At 37.0% G+C, this 20,771-nt stretch overlaps 1 protein-coding gene across 3 annotated transcripts in view; it reads right to left on the minus strand.

Annotated features, from left to right (window-relative positions):
- Positions 1–18,647, minus strand: part of LOC121873479 (rab3 GTPase-activating protein catalytic subunit-like) — a 29,114-nt gene extending 10,467 nt beyond the window's left edge. Inside the window, exons 1-11 of one of the 3 annotated variants that reach the window (XM_042377070.1) lie at positions 17,800–18,647; positions 14,507–14,690; positions 13,647–13,727; positions 11,836–12,058; positions 11,540–11,676; positions 10,136–10,340; positions 7,823–8,055; positions 7,600–7,620; positions 3,669–3,955; positions 2,827–3,112; positions 251–564 (exon numbers count right to left, since the gene is read on the minus strand). In XM_042377070.1, the coding sequence (XP_042233004.1) occupies positions 251–564; positions 2,827–3,112; positions 3,669–3,955; positions 7,600–7,620; positions 7,823–8,055; positions 10,136–10,340; positions 11,540–11,676; positions 11,836–12,058; positions 13,647–13,713 (1,773 nt within the window). In that variant the 5' untranslated portion in view covers positions 13,714–13,727; positions 14,507–14,690; positions 17,800–18,647. Of the gene's footprint in view, positions 1–250; positions 565–2,826; positions 3,113–3,668; positions 3,956–7,599; positions 7,621–7,822; positions 8,056–10,135; positions 10,341–11,539; positions 11,677–11,835; positions 12,059–13,646; positions 13,728–14,506; positions 14,691–17,498; positions 17,691–17,799 lie in introns of those variants that run through there. The other 2 variants (XM_042377068.1, XM_042377069.1) reach the window with 2 other exon arrangements.
- Positions 18,648–20,771: the final 2,124 nt, after the last annotated feature.

A 20,771-nucleotide genomic window follows, 5' to 3' on the forward strand; every position in this document is an offset into this window, starting at 1 on the left:
GCATTAATGATAAGTGACAATTATTCAACCTATGATTGCTCTATAAGGTAAAAAACACAAATAAATTGTCTCCATCTTAATACTAAATTGGAAATGTTGAAGAATGCTTAGTGAAGAAGATACTCAAGCTCTACATCAGTATGTAAAATAGTAAAATTGTCATTTTATTTTCTGAATACTATATTCCAGGCTGTAGAGAAATATTACAATGGTCATAAAATGTGAAAATAAGTATACACACATACTATACCTTGAAGGACTCCATGTCGGAAAGCAAAGAAGCAGACATCATACGTGCACGCAGCTGTGATCCCACTGAATCTGTTCCTAAGCGTAACAATACATCTGAATGTTCTTCAAGCCGGTCTTCAGTCATTGGTGCTGGCTCTTGGGTGTATGGCACAAACAATTGCTCATTTGTTTTAATAAGTCGTAATTTTCCACACCGCTTCAGGCGGCCTTCTGGTTTATCCCAAGATGAACGACTGCCATTTGACCTTTCCTCTTCTTCCATTTCCTCCTCACATTCATAGAATTCATCATCATCTTCAATATCATCAGTAGCTGAATAAGCAAAAGTAACACAAACATTATAACTATACAGTATTGCCTCTCTATACCGGTAAAGGAAGTTTTTCAGAATAAAACAAATCCAAAAACTTGTCCAATACTGAAATTTGTTCGGTATACTATAAGAAAAAGTTTGGTATTTTAAGTCTAGATAAATTTTCACAATACGCCTACTGTATTTTTTTTTTTATACAAAATACAGTTTAGTAACACAAGACTTTATTAATACTAAACATCATACATAATGCACTACAAAAATATAAAAATAAAGGTTGTTGGTCTGAGTAACTTTCTGCCTCATTTGCACACAAATGCAGGGTCTCAATTGTTTCTCTTACTTTGACAACACAACATATACTGTATATAGTTTCTCACACTTGTTTTGTTGAATATTTTTCCATGTCTGTAATTATTTATGGTGCAATTTAATTATTATTATCATGTTCTTTTTGCCCCAAGGCCCTGGTGTGGGTGGGCTAATTATATCATTAAAAAAATATATATATATATCCCACTGCTGTTTAATGTACAACCATCAAACCTAGTTACTCTCTTTCAAAAATTATTTCTTTTCTAATGATCTTTATATTCTGATCTGTGGGTTTATCTGGGAAGCCTCTTTTACTGTCGAATGCAATATTATTTCATATACTAATTCATGTTACGCTGTCACCACTCAGATTTTTAATCAGAATATACCATGCCACATTTAACCTCTTCAACACTTTGATAGCATGGCTCGAGGTCTAGGACACATGGATTCTGTTGTATTTAATGATACCAATATTGGGGAGAAACATAGGAAACACTGTAGTTAGATACCACTGTAGCTACATCACTTTGCCTCTCCTCCTACCAGGCTAAGCTATGTTACTTTTATTGTTCAACTCATATTTTCGAGTAGAAATACATATTTTTATCCATTTTCATTTACTCTGTTACATGCACACACAATTTTTCATAATGTGAAAAAAAAGGAGATTATCATAAGGTCAAAAACATAAAAGATAATAAAATGCAGTTCTTGCTTCCCAGGTAGTAGTTAGTGTGAGATTCTGGGAGGAAAGGGGGTGTTAGGAGGGGAGTGGTGGTAGTGGGAAGTGTTGGTGGTGGTGGGGAGTGGTGGTGGGGAGTGTTGGTGGTGGCGATGAGAGAGAGGCTTTGAGAGGCAGTGAAAGCGAGTTGACCTTTTTTGGGGCTACTGACCACAATGGTCAGGTTTTCCCCCAAAGGTTCAACCTCCTTCACCTGTTACACAAGAGGAAAAGCGTTCAAGTGCTTGTTTGGAGGCGTGAGTGTGGTGGTGGTGGTGGTGTGAGTTGTATTATTGTTATTTTTCAACTCGTATTTTCGAGTAGACATACAGTACATATTTTTTTTACTCTGTTACAAGTCCACACTATCGTTCATACAGAATGTGAAAAATAAAAGTAAAAGCATAATTACCATAAGGTCATGACATTATGTGTGTGAGAGGTTCATCATAAGAGAATGAGGGAGGAAGGGAGTAGCTTCCATCATGGCTCGTGCTAGTGACAAGACTGCCAAATGACAACACAGTATTTTTTCTTTTAAATATTATTATTATTATTATTATTATTATTATTATTATTATTATTATTATTATTATTATTATTATTTTTATTTATTCCTCACATTTACTGGTACAGTATCTATTGTTATTATGTACAAGAATAGCTTCTTCCACATGCAAATCATCCTCAAGGCAATGTGACACATTCATCTGCTTAGCCTGGCAATCACAGGGGATGGGTAGAACCTTCCACACATTCCATGGGTCACATGCATTATGCCATTATAATATTGCATCATGATCTCTCAGAATTTTGTGAGTTATTGCACATCACTTTTTCATAATACAGTACAGGATTGATCTTTTAGCCTTGTGGTAAATGTTTTTGTTTTTTTTAACATCATAAAATTGATCGAGCACATATTGATCCGTTGTATACTATCCAGCTATGGTATTATAATATTCTTCTTTGTGTAAATATATGAAAACTATGCAACAGACCCCCACATACAGTCAGGAAAAATACAGTATAAAAACAAAACAATTACACTTATTATGGAAATCAGTAAAATTGATTAATTGGGAAAGAGCCTGACTTAAGGAATTACATATTCTTTGTAACAAATGTAAAGCTGGATTTTAGACATCTAAACCAAAGAATAATAATGAGCACTTATTAAAAACAAAATTTAAGAAAACCAGACAGAAGGGCAAATACTTACCAAAATTAGACGAGGACTGTTCTCTAGTTCTTCTTCGAACTATACAGCAGTTAAGCATCTGAAGTTTTTGGTGAAGGAGTGTTGATGCTAAGTCTGGTGATCCACTGCCAATACCCAGAATAGAAATTGCATTGTCCCATCGGTATCGGAATTCTAAAACAACCTCATGCCATAGATGAGCAGCAGCTGACAATCCACCAAGGGAGTGGGTCACATGACACAACACAACTGCCAATCGCCATACTAAACCATCAGCACCACTGCTCTTCATATTACTTAATAAAGCCTGCAAAAGACAGTAATTACTTAGGGCATATCTTACCTCCAGATCCCTTTTTTCCTCCAATCTTACTCTCCCTTCATTCACTGTCACTCTTGTTAAATGTGTTTTACTATAGTATTCCCCTTCTATAACAAGACCCCAAACATCTATCTGATTTATTCTTTTACACTTCTACTTATTCCTCAACATATTTCCTTTGCTAACACATCTCTCCTCTGCTTCTTCTTTTATTTACCTGAATCAGAAAAAGAGGAATCAAGGAGACATGTGATGACGACCAGATTTATTCTTAATGATGTGGTGATTGTTGTTTAATTGTGTTTTAGTTATTTTATTAGTGTAGGATTTTTTTCAGTGATACATGTGGGTGTCAGACTGGCTGGGAATGAATCCCATTGAACCCCATGTTATAATGCCACCGATTTACAATATTTCAATTTGTGATGGGGTTTTCAGGAACATAACCCCATTGTAAATCATGGATACCTGTATAAGGTACTTAAATATTTAAACATTGTAAACAGAAGGAGGGGTTACATTAATAAAGATGAGCCCTAACCTTCAAAGGATGTTCACCAGCTTGTTCACCTTCCACATTCCACTCTGGAATCTGACTCAGGCTGCTGGGGAAAGGTGCACTTGATTCTTCCCCTTCAGCATCAGGGAAGAGATAGTTGAGAATTGGAACAAGAATATCAGTTGGTATAGGACCCATCTCCCCAGACTGAATACTGGAGGACTGTTTTGAGCCTTTGGAACCAGGTCGCACTCGACCCACCATCTTAGACAATGTTGGCACAGAGGGTTCTGTCAAACGATCAAAGGCCGAGGAAAACTGTGCAGGATCTGAAAGTATAAATTTATTTTAAATTAAATGTAAAACTGTTTTGGACCTGAACAAACAGGCTGGGAAAAATTGTTTAAGCAACTTGAGCAAAGTCAAATGATCTATGAAAGTTCTCACCAATTCAGTATATTGATGAGACTAATATGAAAATAAAGAGAAAATGACAATGATGTAACATTACCCATCCCTTAAATAATAAGACACATTAGTAAAATATAAAAATGAACATATGACAGAAACAGTGATTAGAGATAAAAAGTGCAAATACAGTATACACAAAATATTCAGGAGTAGACATACTCAAAGAGAAATGCTTTAGGAAAAAGCCTGTGTTAATATATCACTTTCAAAAGAGTTGCATTAGTTTGTTATAGAGAAAAAAATGTGTACACAAAAAATGTGGTTGGATTAATGTAAGCTGGAACCAATGTAGAAGACAACAGAGTACGATAAAACCTAGTGATAAAATTATTTAACCTTGTGTACCACTGGGGATATACTGAACATATTTGTCTCTGTGTACAATCATTGAAACTGATACTGTATTAACACTCTCGCTCACCATGATGCATATAGGCGTCAACAATAATCTCACCCAATTGGCACAATGCCCATAAGCATCAGTCAAGAGAAAAAAAAAATCACAAAAAATTAAGTTGTTCTGAGTGACACTTGAGATTTTGGCACATCATTCTGGTAGGCTTCCTCTCTTATGGTAATCCATCACTAATTGGTTACTTGGCAACAATCCATAGCACGTCAACCATGTGACATCAGTGTTGTCCCGGAAGTAAAATTAGAAGCCTGAGTGAGTGAACCCTTAAAATGTTATCTTAATATCCACCTCACACACTTGTGCCATCTACTGTGCAGTAATATTAACCTGTAAAGTGTTAATAAGTGTTTACAAAGCATTCATTTATTTATTTTTTATGTTATTTTACTTACAGTATTCAAATTTGTAACCATCATGTGTGTAAAATGTGCCATAATGCCCTTCAGTAGATACGATAAACATCTGAGCTATCTATAAAAGTGCTGAAAAGTGTTTTAAATGTTTTATAAGTGTCTCTTAGTTTATTTTAGGATATTTCACTTGTTTAAACTTGTAAGCATCACTTGTGTGAACTCCATAATAAATTTCCTTCTGTGGATACAATAATGTCTGAGCATCTACCATCACATTGAAAGGTAAGATTGTTTTAAAATATAGTTTTATAAAATCATTATAATATTACAAAGATGTACAATGTATGTTACAATTCACTATGTATAACAGAACAGTACACAACGTGGGGATGGAATTTTTTTTTCTTCTAAAATCGATTACAGCCAAACTGTATAAGCCAGGAAAATTCTAAAACCACCATAACATACCTAGACACTTATACTAACCAATGGAATAATAAAATAAAGAAAAATATATGAAAATAATGTCAAAACTAAAAATAGTATGAACAATTTTGGAAAAATTATAGATATTCCGGTGTTTTCAATTTACCAGCCTTATTGCAGGGTATTACTCATATCGATTTTTTTTTTATTTCACCATTAAGTGTAATTTATATTTTTTATTATTTAACACTTATTGTCCTTAATTGGTTGTTTGTTAGCTAAAATACAAGTTGATTGTAATGAAAACTGTAATGCATGACTTAACATCAAAATGATTTCTTCTTTTTGCACTTTTTTATTATGTCAAGTGAAAGACCAATCAATTGTACGTATAATATAGTTGGTTTTATATAAAAAAGAACCGGTTTCTGAAAAATGTATGCTAAGAAAAAATAGATACAGCACGGGTCTTCCACGTAAGACGGTCACAACTAGCCATTGCATTGGAGGAGAACTTGTTAGAAATAAGGCAGTATGCGAGAGTGTTAAAGAGTTATCACGTATATACTGTACACCATTTACTGAATTGGGATTTGGAATAATAGTTAGCAGTACAAAAGTGTAAAACACCTTAAAATAACATAGAGTAGAGATATAAAGTATTGCACAGACAATTTTATCAAGAAACATTAGCTTATTAAGTATTGAAGTGTTTGACTGCTTAGTAAACAAATCACAATTACTATGATTTTATCACTAGATAATAAAGTGACATAAATTGTGTACAGTATAGTCTCGGTTTACACGGTCAATTAAACCCGTGGAGGTCCGCGTAAAATGAGAAATGCGTAAACGAAATAACAGAACATATGGGATTAATTGAAATAGAGACTGGGCTGACCCACAGACTACCCTTTTTCCGACAATACGTACGTTGTAGTAAAAAAACATCTTAATTTTATGATGGTATGCACACACAATTAATATTTAAGAGAAATATCAATAATATTAGGCTTTTTAACACTTACGTTAGTAAAAGAGATGGGGGGGTTGGTTCCGAGGCAGAGGGCAGATTATTGGCCCTCACCTGTATCACTTGTATCACCTGTATCACTATCCACCACAGAGGCTTGCAGGGTCTCTTTGTCAAACCCCTCAAAGTCCATATCATCACTATCACTGACTTGGGCTGGCTGTGGTGGGTGGCGGGTGAAGAACTCGGAAATGTTTTGCTGACTGGGCGACCTAGTGCGCACCCTGCCCGCGCCGCTTCCCGCGTAAATGATGAAATGTACCGTGTAACTAATAATTGCCGGTCTGGCCAGGTGCCGCGTAAATGACCAAACGCGTAAAGGAAATCCGCGTAAATCCAGACTATACTGTACAGTATTTGCATAGTAATCATTGTTTTTAGAGAAGAAAAATAACAGGGCAATGGTCACTAACATTTGACCTAAATTCCATACAGGTGCTGTACAAATTTATGTGCCATCAATGTCATGGATTACAGTCTCAGAACACAACCCTGTTTTTTATGGGATTAAAGCCCATAAATAACATAGTCTTCTCTACTGCAGAATCTTTTGAGGCATATTACTGTGATATAGCAGGGCTGACTGTATACAGCTTTTGCACTTGAAATCCATTAGCTCATACATGTCATCAAATGCCTTGTCCTAATTAGTCTACAATTAACATGCTAATAAATACAAAAAACATACCTTAAAGAATCAAGTTTAAATTCTAAAAAATTATACAAACCATCATCTGCTATACTGTATTTCATTCAGTTGTTCTTCAAAAGTCAAAATTATGATTTACAAATGGATGCTATACAAATACAGAATATGGCTACCTACATATAAACAACCTTCATGATTAAATCACTTGGTACACCTCAACAACGATCATATGTATAATTTCTTGGAAATAACTTACTATTGCAAAGATGTTGAAAATAATTTTCTACATAGAGCTATATTGTAAAGGAAATAAAATGCTTATGGTTACCATGTTTCTTATGAAACCACATCTCTTGAGCCAGCCTTAAATGAAATCACCATATGATCATGAAGATCAACACCTACTTCAATTCATTTACAGTACGTAATGGTGCTGAAGAAAATTTGAAAAAGTATTTGACGATTGTTTGAAAAATAACCAACTTCTAGAAGAAGAAAGTCAAATAACAATAAAGTACAATATTAAAAGAATTCTTCACTGCAATCAGTCCCACAATGCATAAAATGGCAAATGTTGACAAACACATATGATACAAGCTAAACACAAGGCCACGTCCTAAACTCACCTTTACCTTCAACCAGGCGAGCTAAAAACAAGGATGACACAAGGACAATCTTCAATAGAACATTAACTGAACAGCATCTCTACTCACACTGCTTGAACAGAACCAACATATAATTTTTGAGAAATTTCTTTGTACACTATATTACAGTAAATTATTACATATTTTCTATTTGTGGAGTAAAAAGTAGTTCTATAAACAGATTTCAAGCAGATTTAATACTCACCATCTACCTCTGGAGTAAATTCTGGTCCTAAGATCTGAGTTACAGATTGAGAATTTTGACACAAATTCAGAAATTCAGTCAGATATTCTGAGAGAAGACATGGAGGAGATGCAGCCGTCACCAGGCGGGCAGTCCACAGAGGGGCTGAACCAGGGTCTAGATCACTGTATACATCACTATCAACAAGTACATCTTCACTAACACAGGGCCATGTTGCAGACAGATGAAGCTCACTGCAAATATACATGTTTTTTATTTATAATGTTGCTGTACAAGGTGCAAAGCTTGCAAAAATGATATAATCACAAATGCAGAAAGGCAAAATGTAAAGACGTGATGACATGGATCATATAAATACTGAGATAAAGTTAATATTGTACTTAGAAAAAATTGATAAAAAAATACCTTATAAATGTACTGTACAGGTATCCATAGAGATACGAATGGGTTAGGTCCCCCCAAAATATTAGTTAGGTGAATTTACGTATCACGAATACATAAACATATGGAAAATATAGGGTTCAGTTCCCCAATGACAAAATTACTATATCGTATCCAAAGTCCTTATATATACAGTACTATATATATATAAAATCACTTACAGTAATATAAGAGAAAAAAATAGAATGACAAAATACATAAAATTAAAGTAAAAAATAAGTCATCAGGTAAAGGTACAGTGAACCCTTGAAGATCCGGACTAGAAAGGGGTGACCACGTGTCTGAAAAAAGCCGATGTATTTTTCGGCGAATGTACTAAATGTATAAAAACAAAAAAATAATGATATAAAAAACACCAAAAATACAGAACTGCATATGGCCTCAAAATGGCCCTCAAATATATCAGCTAAAAAAAGAAAAAGAAAAAGAAAAAAAAAAGTGACAGCCCCCTCCCCCCCGGCTATAAAAGCTTGCTTCGCTTGCCTCTTGCCTCAGGGGGATGGTGCCCCTTTTGCAAAATCTCAGCCCCGCCATCTGACAAAATCAATACACGGCCCTGTTGGCAATTCAATATTTACTTTACTTTCAAGCAACTTTTATTTGGTATTGTTTTAGGTGAAATAAGATAACCTTTTTTAATCATGTACCAAGAGTTCGTGTGCTTGCTGCCATGTACTGCTCGTACAGTGTGTTGTCATATACTGTCAATAAATGTACAACATGCTTTGCTTATCATGTACAATTGCAGAAATGTGTTTCTATGCCCAGTGTGGTAACCTGTGTCTCCAACAGTAGCGTTGCAGTAGTAGTCACTGTTTATGAGTGAATGGGTGTTGGTCATGTAATGACGGACGTGATTGGTGGATAGGTTTTCTACAGGTCATATAGGTTGGCCGTTTGGAGACGGGTTACCACAGGGGGGATAGGAACACATTTCCGCAACTGCATCATAATTATTGAGTTTGAAAACTGTTTTACTTGTCAATATATTTAATAATAAACTATCAGTACTAGAAAATCGTCATTACTCCCCTAGTGTACAATGTATCTTAAATATTTTTACACTTGCAGGAACTGTATTGTTGTGATTGATATGAGGCCTACTAGCCTCAATAAGACATTTGCTCCAATGTGGCTGAGTTGTTTACACCACATTTGTGTGCCATAATAACTTTGTTTGTAAGAAAACCGTAGTTAACACTGAAAAATACTTTAATGTTTTGAAAATACCTTGTACTACAGTTAGGTAAAATTTGTTTGAGTCAAGGAAATTAAGTTGCATCCCAGTACTGAGTGATTGAGACCTACCGGTGAAAATACCGACATTAGGCTAAGCTCAATAACAGTTGCTCTCCTGGAAAAAAAGGGGAGAACTGTTAAAAGGTAAATGTTGGCAAGTTTAGCTGACACCGAGAATGTAGGTTTAAAATTGCAGTTTAGGGGTCGACTTACCTGCCTAGATCAACAATTTCAGTTAAAATAAATAAGGTCATCTTATACGCCAGGTCGCCTTATAAGTCACAATATACGATAAGTATGTCTACCCGAAATTAAGAGTTGAAAAACAACTTGGTAAACTACAGTCAGAGAGTGTGCGGTATATTTGAAATTCCACCACCGTAAAACTGTCTGGACCATCAAAGGTTCTGGATCAGCAATTGCCGGAAATTCGGTGGTGTGCCTGTAATATGTTTTAGATCAGATGTAAAAATTGTGTCAACTGGGATACTAGAAATAAAAATCTTAACCTGAAGAAGAAAGGCTACTTTTTTTTTATGAATAACAAAATACTGCATGTGTAGACAAACAAGCAGGCAATTTGAACAATAAAATACAGTACATAGTTAAGATAAACATAAAATATTTGCTCACCTAACCGGATCACTCAGTGCCCCAAATGGTAATTTTCCGAGATCAGAAAATCCAACTTCAGTGAGTGTAGCATCAAAGTCTGGTGGTTGTTGTGTCCACAGTGTATGAGGCCATTCAGTGAGAACATAAGTGAACCTCACTGACACCAAAACTGGTGGAGAAGTCACGGTGCACTGGAGTTTGCTCCGAAAAACATCCAACAGCCCTGAAAGAGGCTATACTAGTAATATTTTGACATCAAACATTTGTTCATATTTTACCCAAAATGAAACCTCTGTTCATAAATATGTGTACATATACAAGGATTTTGCCTATTGTAAAAATTTAATAAAGGGCTGCAGGACACTTGGAAACTGAAAATCTTTTATAAATTGTAGTAGAACAGTTTGACTATTTGTTATTAAATTCGCTGACTGTGGTTGCCGTGGAAATATTAATTTGGGAGAAGGGTTTCTTGTCCCATTAATGTAACCTATGGGGATGAGGTTGCCTGTGAGATGGCATGTTGCCACTGTTACATGTAATAAAACTATAAAAGTTGTGGAAAAATCATTACAATACTCTAATGTGGCTTAGAAATAAAGAAAATATAATATAAAACTATAAAATAAGAAAAATGAGGAGCATGGGTGTGTAAGTGTGTGAAATGAACGTATGAGTGAAGACAGTGGGCTGTAACTGCACCGCCAACTCACCACCCATTTGCACTCTCCCTATCCCGATGTAACGTCACTTTGCACAATGCAGCAGCTACACACGTCTCTAAGTCAGCTGGGTGGATGCCCGGCTGAACTGTGGCAAGTGCCCAGAGGATGGTTTGAGTATGGAAGGGGCTTTTTTTTTTCTTTCTTTTTTCTTTTCTTTTTTACATAAAATATGTGCTATTGCATTTTATCATATGCTATATCAATTATATTGTTTATCATAGCAATTTTTATTTATTTTTGACATGTGCAATTTGAAGTGTATTCAAATTAGGCTAACCTTGTGCTCACTAAATCGTTTGACTCTGAACCATATCATTATACAGTACAGTAATATCTCCGTTAGCCGGATTCCCTCAAACCCAGAACTCTCCAATAGCCGGAATTGAAATGTGCTACGTTAGGGTTTTCAGGAACACAACCCCTTTATTAAACAAGGAGTACCTGTCCTGTAATTAATTTTTACATAATTTCAGATTTTTTGCTCATAAAGCAAAGTTTGGCACAAAATAGGTGTCTTTTCTTTTACAACTACAAATTATCGTAAATCAAATCCTTGTAAATTGGGGTGTGCTTACATATGTTTTTTTTTACCTTGCAATTACTGTTTGACACATGCACACACCTCAGTTACTATGACTCAAAATTGAATACAGTATTTCATGCCACTTTACAAATTATTTATGAAAATCAAACTTACCAGCCAGATGAGTACACTGACGAGGAGGTCGCTTCATGTGAACCATGTCATAATCAGTACGTACACCAGACCCCAAGCCTACTCCTAAGTACATTTTCTCACTTGCTAGTAGAACCTGAACAAACATGGGCACCTGACTGGAATATTATAAAACATTGTATTATTACTACAGTATTTACCTTAATATAGGAGGATATTTAACGGATAAATTATAAAGACATGATACATTTTACAGCCACAAAAGGCAACAAAGCTACTATAAGTATATTCATTGACAAGTAAAACACACTTCTCACCAGTTGGTATTATTGGCAGCTATTGTAAGTGATGACAAGAGAAGTTTTGATTTTGATGGACAGAGGATGGAATTATTGGGGTTTGACGGGCAGATGGTGACAAATTCTCTCAGGCCGTACCAACGTACTAAACAATGGGCTCGAGCTGGGAAGTCATTCTCCCTATTCATGAGATCATCCAATGCCTGTGGCAATCTCTCTGTTTCTTCTTCATTTTCATATTCTGGAAATAAGATATAAATGGTGAATTATCAACCTCCAGTATACAGTACATATATGGTCCTATGAAACAAAAGGATGGTTCATTCAGAACTTTCTTCATCCATCACATATTCTAAATATTTATGAAGATTTTCTATGAATATAACAAGCTAACCAAATAAATTCTTCAATCTGTTTTTAACACTTTTCTGTAACCTATCTTACCTCTTTAAATAACGCCTATTATCATTACACTCCCATACAGTGGATTTGCCTTAATTGCGAAATACTAATTTGCATTCTTTAATTTGCAGGTACCTCTATAACTGCCTCTTATTTAAATTTTGTGGTCAAAGAGTATTTATAATTTGCAGCTAAGCACCGACCGTCACAGTTTTTAAATACATAAGAAACCATAAGAGTTGTGGAAATATCCTTTCATAGCTCTAATTTGACTTAGAAATAAAGAAAATATAATTATACATCAAATATCACTTCAGTCATCTACATTGTGACTTAGAAATACTGTACACAATCTGTTGGAACCGAGTCAGGAGCTTATATTCCTGTAAGGTTGGTTGTCTTTTCTGGTTACTGAATCATGTTGAGGCTGCCGCGTTTAAATCTCAAGGTCAATGCACTTGGTGAGCAGGTTCCCACTGCAGCCTAAAGAGCCCAGCAGCAAGGTTTCCATTTGGTACCGTATTTTCCATTACAGTACGGTAACAAATTCAAGGAAATTTAGTAATGATAAATCTATTTGATAATGAAAAATGTTTTGGTAATGATGATATGCTTAAAGGATATGGATACAATACAGTATGTATCACGAACAAAATGTTTGATAAAATCTCTGCTGAACTGTATGATCACTTATCAGAGGGGAAGGAGGAAGAGGGAGGGTTGAAGGCGATGCCGTGGCCAACCTGTACAACTAAATTACCAGTGATAGTGATTCCTTGTCAACAGATTTATTACATGTCAGTCAAATCACGAATGTTAAACCATCATTAATTTTTTCCTTTATTGTGTTCATTTTTATGAATTAAAACAAAATGGTAATGAAGCATTCGATTTGGTAATGATAAATATGGATTTGGTACTGACTGCAAAATCAGAGTTGGTAACTGTGCCTCAGCCTTCCACTGCCCTCTCTCCCACATCCTCCTATGCACTCTCACTCTCTCTATCGCAGTTATCCTGTTAACAGTACCTGCTAGTCTCTCTTTTCATTACACCAAGATGTCTAAGCAGGTATCTCTGGGGAGTTAAACAATTAATTTGTAATTTAATTTTGACATTTACAACTGCTAGTTTATTATGCACCCCATACTCATCCATGGTCAGTACAGTAATATCTCCGCTAGCCAGAATCCCTCAAACACGAGACTCTGAAATAGCCGGAATTGAAATTTGTGTTATTTTTCCAGAAAATTCCCTTAATTCTGGGTTTGGGAACAAATTCCGAGGTTGAAAATTAGAAGCACTTTCTGAAAATTAAAAAAAAAGTAAAAAATCTGGAAAATCTGTCCAAATTGTTATTTGTTCAAATTAATAGAGAATATTATTATTGTACTCATAAAACCTTGAAGGAAATTGTAGATACACACCTGTGCTTGGCTCAGATTCATCGGGAGGAGACTCAATACTTTCACTGACGATGCTGAAGTGGGTCATCTTGAAAGGAAAATCTGCAAATACACAGAAAACATTTATTCCTCTCCCTACTGTAACTAGACTGTTAAACTGTACAGTATAGTCATATAAGAAATATCAATGAATGGTGCAAAATATCCCTTGAGTCAGGGCTTGGCCAATTTAAAACAATGGTTTAAACAAAACATAAAAACCATTGCTGTTGGTTTCTGTTTCTCAACCTATAGGCCCCGGGTGATGTTTCAGAACGTCTGTTTATTTCCGCTACTGTTTTTTTTTTAGGGGGGGGAAGTTTATTTTTCTCGCTTTAGCCCCGCGGGGGGAGGAGGGGGTACTGTCGGCAGCACTCTAACCCGGGGATTAAGGGTTAATCTCTGCCTTTTCTATTGGTCTTAATAATTATTTTTGGGTGATTTTTATCATTTCCTGGAAGCTTTAATGATTATAGTAATTTCCAACACCACTAATACTAAAAGGATTGTAACTACAGGTACAGGTATTAGATTATAAAATTCAATTTGAAGTCATGACCAAGCATATGGATACAACCTACTTCATAATCTTGTTAACTTCTTAACACTTTCTTTATCATTTATTGGAGTATAGTACGTACAGGTATTTCTTTTTATTCTCAAGTCTTTGACTTAGTAATGTTTCGAGCGCTAGTGAATTCTTTAGCAGAACTACCATTATAATTAGTATTGTTACTATTTTTCTTAAATTATTATAGTGTGTACACATTTGCATTTTTGTGTAGGCAAGTTTATATGCCATTTAGCCAACTAATTGCTACCGGGTATTCAAAATGACTTACCTACGAACTTAACTGTAACTGTCCTCTCACTCCATTTTGCTGTGGCTAACTGTCCCTTATTAAGCGGGGACAACTGCCTCTCCCCGGATAGCCTCCACTCATGTACAGCCTCCACCACAGCAGCAATGAAGCATTCCCATTCAGATGCAGTTGTGAAGTCAACTATTTCAAATACTTCCTGGTCCTGAAAATTAACCCATTATATAAATCTGAGGATTGAATTGCCAAAGTACACAGAATACCTGGAGAGGTTGGTTACTGGTATCATTAGTATGTAACACTGGTTTATATTTTACATAAAAAATTAAATATTAAGCTATATACAGTATAAGCCTTACAAACTAATGACACATGTACCAAAACACAAATACAGATAATGCAGATTCTGTGTAAAATATTTCTTCTAACGTCTTTATTTCATCATCATTTTAAGTCTGAATTTTTTAACACAACTGTATTAAAAAATATACAGTATGTATACTGTACTGTAAAGAGTTACCATCATTATAAATAACCATGCATTTCTGATTTTTAAACTGTACTGTATTAGCATTTTACACATTTCCTCTTTTTCAAAATCATGCAAAGGATGTAAGATCTTCCATCCAGATAGGTGCCACCTGTACAATAATGAGGGAAACACTTAACATATATTTGAAGCATCAATTTAACTATAATACTGTATGTATGCCACATAAATTGGGTTTTATTTACAGTACAAAATTTCCTACATCCAAGAAATCTCAAATTGTCTTTATTTTTTACTGGTTTTCAAAAACCTCTTCAAGAAGATAATCCAAAAATGGATGATTGAATACTGGAATCCCAATTTATGAGTGAACATTGTGGGTGACTCCTGTTTATACCAGTTAACTCATCTACGATATCAGAACCTGTGGTACTTTATTAGAGTGGCTAAGAGTTAATATACAATATGAAAGCTGCTCCTTCCAGTTACAACCCGAGCTCTCAAGGCTTCTCCAAAGATAATGTACTGTCATTGTTGCTAAAAACAGTAGGGAACATGCATCATTGCCTTTTGAAGGAGTATTTACGGTAAAAACTAAATTCTTAACATACCAAAGCACGTAGACGTAATTTCATTGTCATATGATCGGTTTTTCACCATGTTTTACAATGCAATTTCCTTCATCCTTCATGCCCTGCCTACTACAGGTGAATTATGATCATAGAAAAAAAAATGCAGTTATTATTCGGATAGTGACCATCCACTGTTTTAATTGAAAAAGGGTTTAGAAATAACCATTTTTTCATAGGTTTTATTATAGGACACTTTACTATGTTGATAAAAATATAAAAATGACAAAAATCATGTGCTAACCTAACCTATATAGTAACAAGCCTAAACTTAAAAAAACTAAGCACGTATAAAAGAAAATTAATAGAACTGAAAGTAATCAGCGTACAAAACTATCTAAGAACACCTTCATAATTACTGAATCACTGACAGTCAAGAGTCGTATATTAGATAAAAATGCTTATAATTATAATAAAAAATTGGGTATTATTGCTTTTAATTGCCCCACAACTTTTGGCTTTTTTAATATACTGTACAATTTTAAAACACAAAGGATTACCAAGATACAGCTTGATTATTATTAAAAACGTCGTGTATATTTTGCCGGGACCGACTAAGTTCCTACTAACGCTATTTTATTATATGTGCGCTTTGATTGGCTAAGTACTTCTGCTTCATATGTTAGGGAAGGTTAGGTAGGTTTCTTTGGTTGGTTAGGTCAGGTTCTATTAGGTTCTAGTACACATCACCTGTTTTATAATGATAGGAACATTGTGGAAAAAGAGAACAAAATCGAAAACTACTTCTGGTTAAGTATGTTTATAGATACACAACGATTTACTCACAGTGTAATAAATGCCAAATGCCGCTAGTCATGGTCACATATTGTTCTCGCATTGTTAGCTGGTAATGGACGATTAGACAATCAGAGCACACTCACAGTAAAATAGCATTAGTAGAAACTTAGCCGGTCATGGTAAAATATCCACCGCCTATTAAAAAATTGTCTGAAAAAACGAAGTTAATTTTGTTCTGTATATTTTTAGTGGTTCCCGTGTGTGCGTCTGTGTGTTAACACTAGACCTGGCTCCTCCCACTACATGGAAGCTCCACCCAATATGCGAGCGAGGTTAGGTTAGGTTCTGACAGCAAACTCTGCTTCACCCGCCCCCCCTCCCCAAAAACCACTGATTTCCCCCAACATTTTAAGGACAACAAAATTATGTTTGGTAATCATATAGGACTAACCCACGAGAGAAATTGATTGAAAACAAATATAAAAACGTCGGATTTTCATTGTTATAGTGGACACTGCTGTAATTTGTGGAAATATGTTAAAAATGGATATTTTTAACATAAACGCTAGTTAACATTTGTGGGTATGAAATACAGACCTAACCAACCAAACCAAACAAACCTACCTAACCTAACCTAACCTAACCTAACCTAACCTAACCTAACCTAACCTAACCTAACCTAACCTAACCTAACCTAACCTAACTTCCCTGGTATATTAAACAGAAAGAACTTACTATTGTGAAATTTGAGGCACTTTCTGGACGCGAGATGATACGGCCGCATCAGCCCCGGCGGGTTAGTCCTATATATTAACCTTATGTTTTTCCAATGGTTTTTGATTAGGTCCGAATGGTTATGACCTTCATTTCCGTTGGAAGTCACTCGTTTTTGGGAGGGGTAAAGGGGGGGGTGGGGATACCACAGAGACGAATGATCTCCAATGAAAATGAAGGTCATAATCGTATAAAAAATTCATCAAAAACCATCAGAAAAACAGTGGAGTGGGGCAATTAATTGAAAATTTACCCAAAGTTGTTGCCTTCTTTTAATGTACTTACTATAGTGATAAGAACATGAGAAAAAAATAAACGACAACTCCTGGTGGAAGTTCTCAGAAATTACCGTATAATTTACCATACATTCATCATCACTTACGTCTGCAATCTGAGTCCCCATGGCTTGTGTTTCTGGTTAATGAGTCAATCAGACTGCCAAGTACGAGCAATTAATAAGTTGTATTTCACTACACAGATCAGTCATGAAACAGCTGACAGATATAAACAAAGAAGACTCAGAGGGGTCACTACGTTGTCAGGACGTGCAGGTAAGGCGCTGCCATCTCTTTAACAGGTCATAAACTATTTTTTGTACAAATTTTACATCATGTACTGGGTACTCTGGACACTTTTATCTCTCATAATTTCTTAAATGTTGTTGGAGTAATTGAATTACTAACCTTATTACGCTCTTAATGACCTTAATGGTTGAAGTGCAGAAATAATAAAAAAAAAAAAAATCTTGAAATGCAGCTACATTTTCAATCATGATTCTATATTGTCTATTTTGACGAGAAACTACAAATTTACTTCGCACACAAAAAAATGTGAATTAGAAGTTTGCGGCGAGTTCCATTACAAGGGAGCCCAAAGGGACTACAAGGGGGTCCCCAGGGGTCCTTGGGACTACCAAGGGCCCCATGGGTCTGCCAGAGCGCCCCCAGGATCCCTGGCAGGGCTAAGGGCCCAAGGGGACTACCAGGGCGCCACCAGTGTCCCTCCCAGGGCCAGAGGTCCCATGGGACTACCAGGGCCAGGAACCCATGCGACTACCAGCCCGGGGCCTCATGGGAATACAAGGGGGTTCCCAGGGCCAAAAGCACCATGGGACTACCAGGGGTCCCCCCAAGGGCCCTACCATGGTTAGGGATCCATGGAACTATCAGGGCGCCCACAGGCGCCTTGCCAGCGCCATGGGGCCAATGAGACTACCAGAGCCCCTCAGGGACAACCAGGGGGCCCCCAGGAGCACTGTCAGGGCCAGGGGCCTCCTGGCCGTCCTCTGGAGACCTGGTAGTCCCATAGGACCCCTGGCCCTAGTAGTCCCATGGGGCCCTGGCAACGCCCCTGGGGGCTCCTTGTTCGTTCTCTGGGCCCCCTGGCCCTTGTAGTCACATGGGGCCCCTGTCCATGGCAGGGCACATGATGGTCCCCTGGGGGCAATGGCAGGGCCCCTATTTGTCCCATGGAACCCTGGTAGGCCCCATGGGCCCCCTAGTAGTCCCCTTGGGTCCCATGGTTATCCCATGGAAGTCAAGCAAGGGCCGGGGGGGCCTTTGCTTGACTTCTGGTAGTCCCAGAATAACACAACAACACCAGAATCGCACCCGGTAAACCCATAGTTGGCGAGTACGTAATATTATATGATTACAAGTATTAGAAATTACATTGAACCAATATAATTCACATCCAGTGCAAAAAATAAACAAATTTCAAAGGACACACATCTTTTATATCTTCTTTCATAGAAAACCACACCGCTCTTTCAACGGTGACTGATACAAAAATAATATACAGTACACATCTTAATATATTAACCGTATGTAAATAGTAGTAGTAGTAGTTTACTGACAAAAGTATAAATACATGTTAAATATATACAAAGAATTAAAAATACAATTGTCCAACAAAATATTTTAAATCAAAACATAATATGTAAGGGACAATTTCAAACTTAATTATAGATTCCCAGTACTTCATGTACATAATTGCATACATCAGGAACACATACATTTTCATTTAAGAGTTCACCGATACTGGAGAAAGTCAGCATATGATATTGTAGTGGATTTCTCCCCTACAAACGCTGTTTGTCGCTGAGTAGCCGACCCCGCGAATTCCCCAGTGTATGCCTCGTGGTCTAGGTCAACCAGCGCCGCCTTACATGACGGAGGTCAACTATTAAGCCACGCCTACCTCCGCTATATAAGACCTGACCTCGTGGTGACCTAGCTCTCTCTTCTTCTAGCTACAACCGCAGCAAGCAACACCACCTCCTCCGCAGCTGCCTGGCGGCCCTCGCTCCCGCCGGCGAGCATGGCGACCCACAAGCTGTCCTCCTCTGAGCACCCTCACCAACCAGCTCTCTCTACTCAACGCTTGCAACCATGCTGCCTTCCCAGCACCAAGCTGCATTGTACATCCAATATACAACATGTATACAGAGAGCACATTGTGAGTTTCCTTTCTCCATCCCATCCTGAGTGTGAACCAAAACAACCTGTTCCCCACAATATATTTCACGACAATGTGCAGAGAGCGTACAATCGATCAGCACATGTCGTTCACTTTGTACACGACTGTCGTCTCACTGACGTAATCTCAACTCTGCTGGTGTGCGACTCCACCTGCTGTGTCTACTTTAAGGTTGTGTGCCACTAGTCTCAGCCTGGTGAACGACTCGCGCTGAAAATCAGGGATAAATTTCTTACTTAAGTATACCTCATGTACTATCATAAAAGGGTTCAGATCGGATATGTATGTAGCAAATTTTGTAGCGCCAACTGACCTCTCCGTTACCAGATTCGCCACTCTGTCTAATGGGTTTGTGTTACAGTCTAAGGTAATTGCTCTCTTCATGAATATAAATCCTGGTGTATTTGCTATCCTACATAAATCATATACAAAATGAAGATGTTGTTCCATGTCCATTATCTCATGTTTTGATTTCATAAACTTGCATCTCCTCTTTGCGATAATGTCTTCCACTGGGGGAATACCTGACTCGATCATGCACAGATTCATACTCGTGTTTTTCCTCACGCCTAACAAGCACTTCATCAGATTATTATATTGCCTTTCCAATCCTTTTAAGTTATTGGTCAGCCACTTCTCAGAACCGTACAATAATGATGACGTTACTACAGAATCAAATATTTTTTTCTTGTATACAAATGGCATTTGTGTGTTGGCTGCACAAAAGAATACATAGCCATATGTAACAGTCCTGTCTACCCAGGAGGTTCCTCATCACCCAGAGCTGTCCCAGCTCAGATATCCTCCATCCTTGGATGAGGTAGTTACTGCCATCAAGCAGATGAAAAATAACAAAGCCACAGGGCCTGATGGAATCCCAGCCGTCTCCGCTCTCTCCAGGAGAATATATGGGAGGGGGAAATCCCACAAGATCTTAAAGATCGTCAATATTTATAAGACCGTTGCAACTACTGCAGGATCTCACTGCTGTCCGTAGCTGGCAAGATTATCGCTCGAGTCCTCCTAAACAAACTTCTTCCTGAGGCGGAAAATTTCCTCCCAGAATCTCAATGTGGCTTTAGACAAGGGGTGTCAAACTCATGGCCTGCGGGCCAAATGTGGCCCTTGGGATGGTCAGGTATGGCCCGCGGGATGACGGTAAAATTTATCATCCCAT

Source organism: Homarus americanus, unplaced genomic scaffold (genome assembly GCF_018991925.1).
Source record: "Homarus americanus isolate GMGI-L3 unplaced genomic scaffold, GMGI_Hamer_2.0 scaffold8507, whole genome shotgun sequence".
NCBI lineage: Eukaryota > Metazoa > Arthropoda > Malacostraca > Decapoda > Nephropidae > Homarus > Homarus americanus.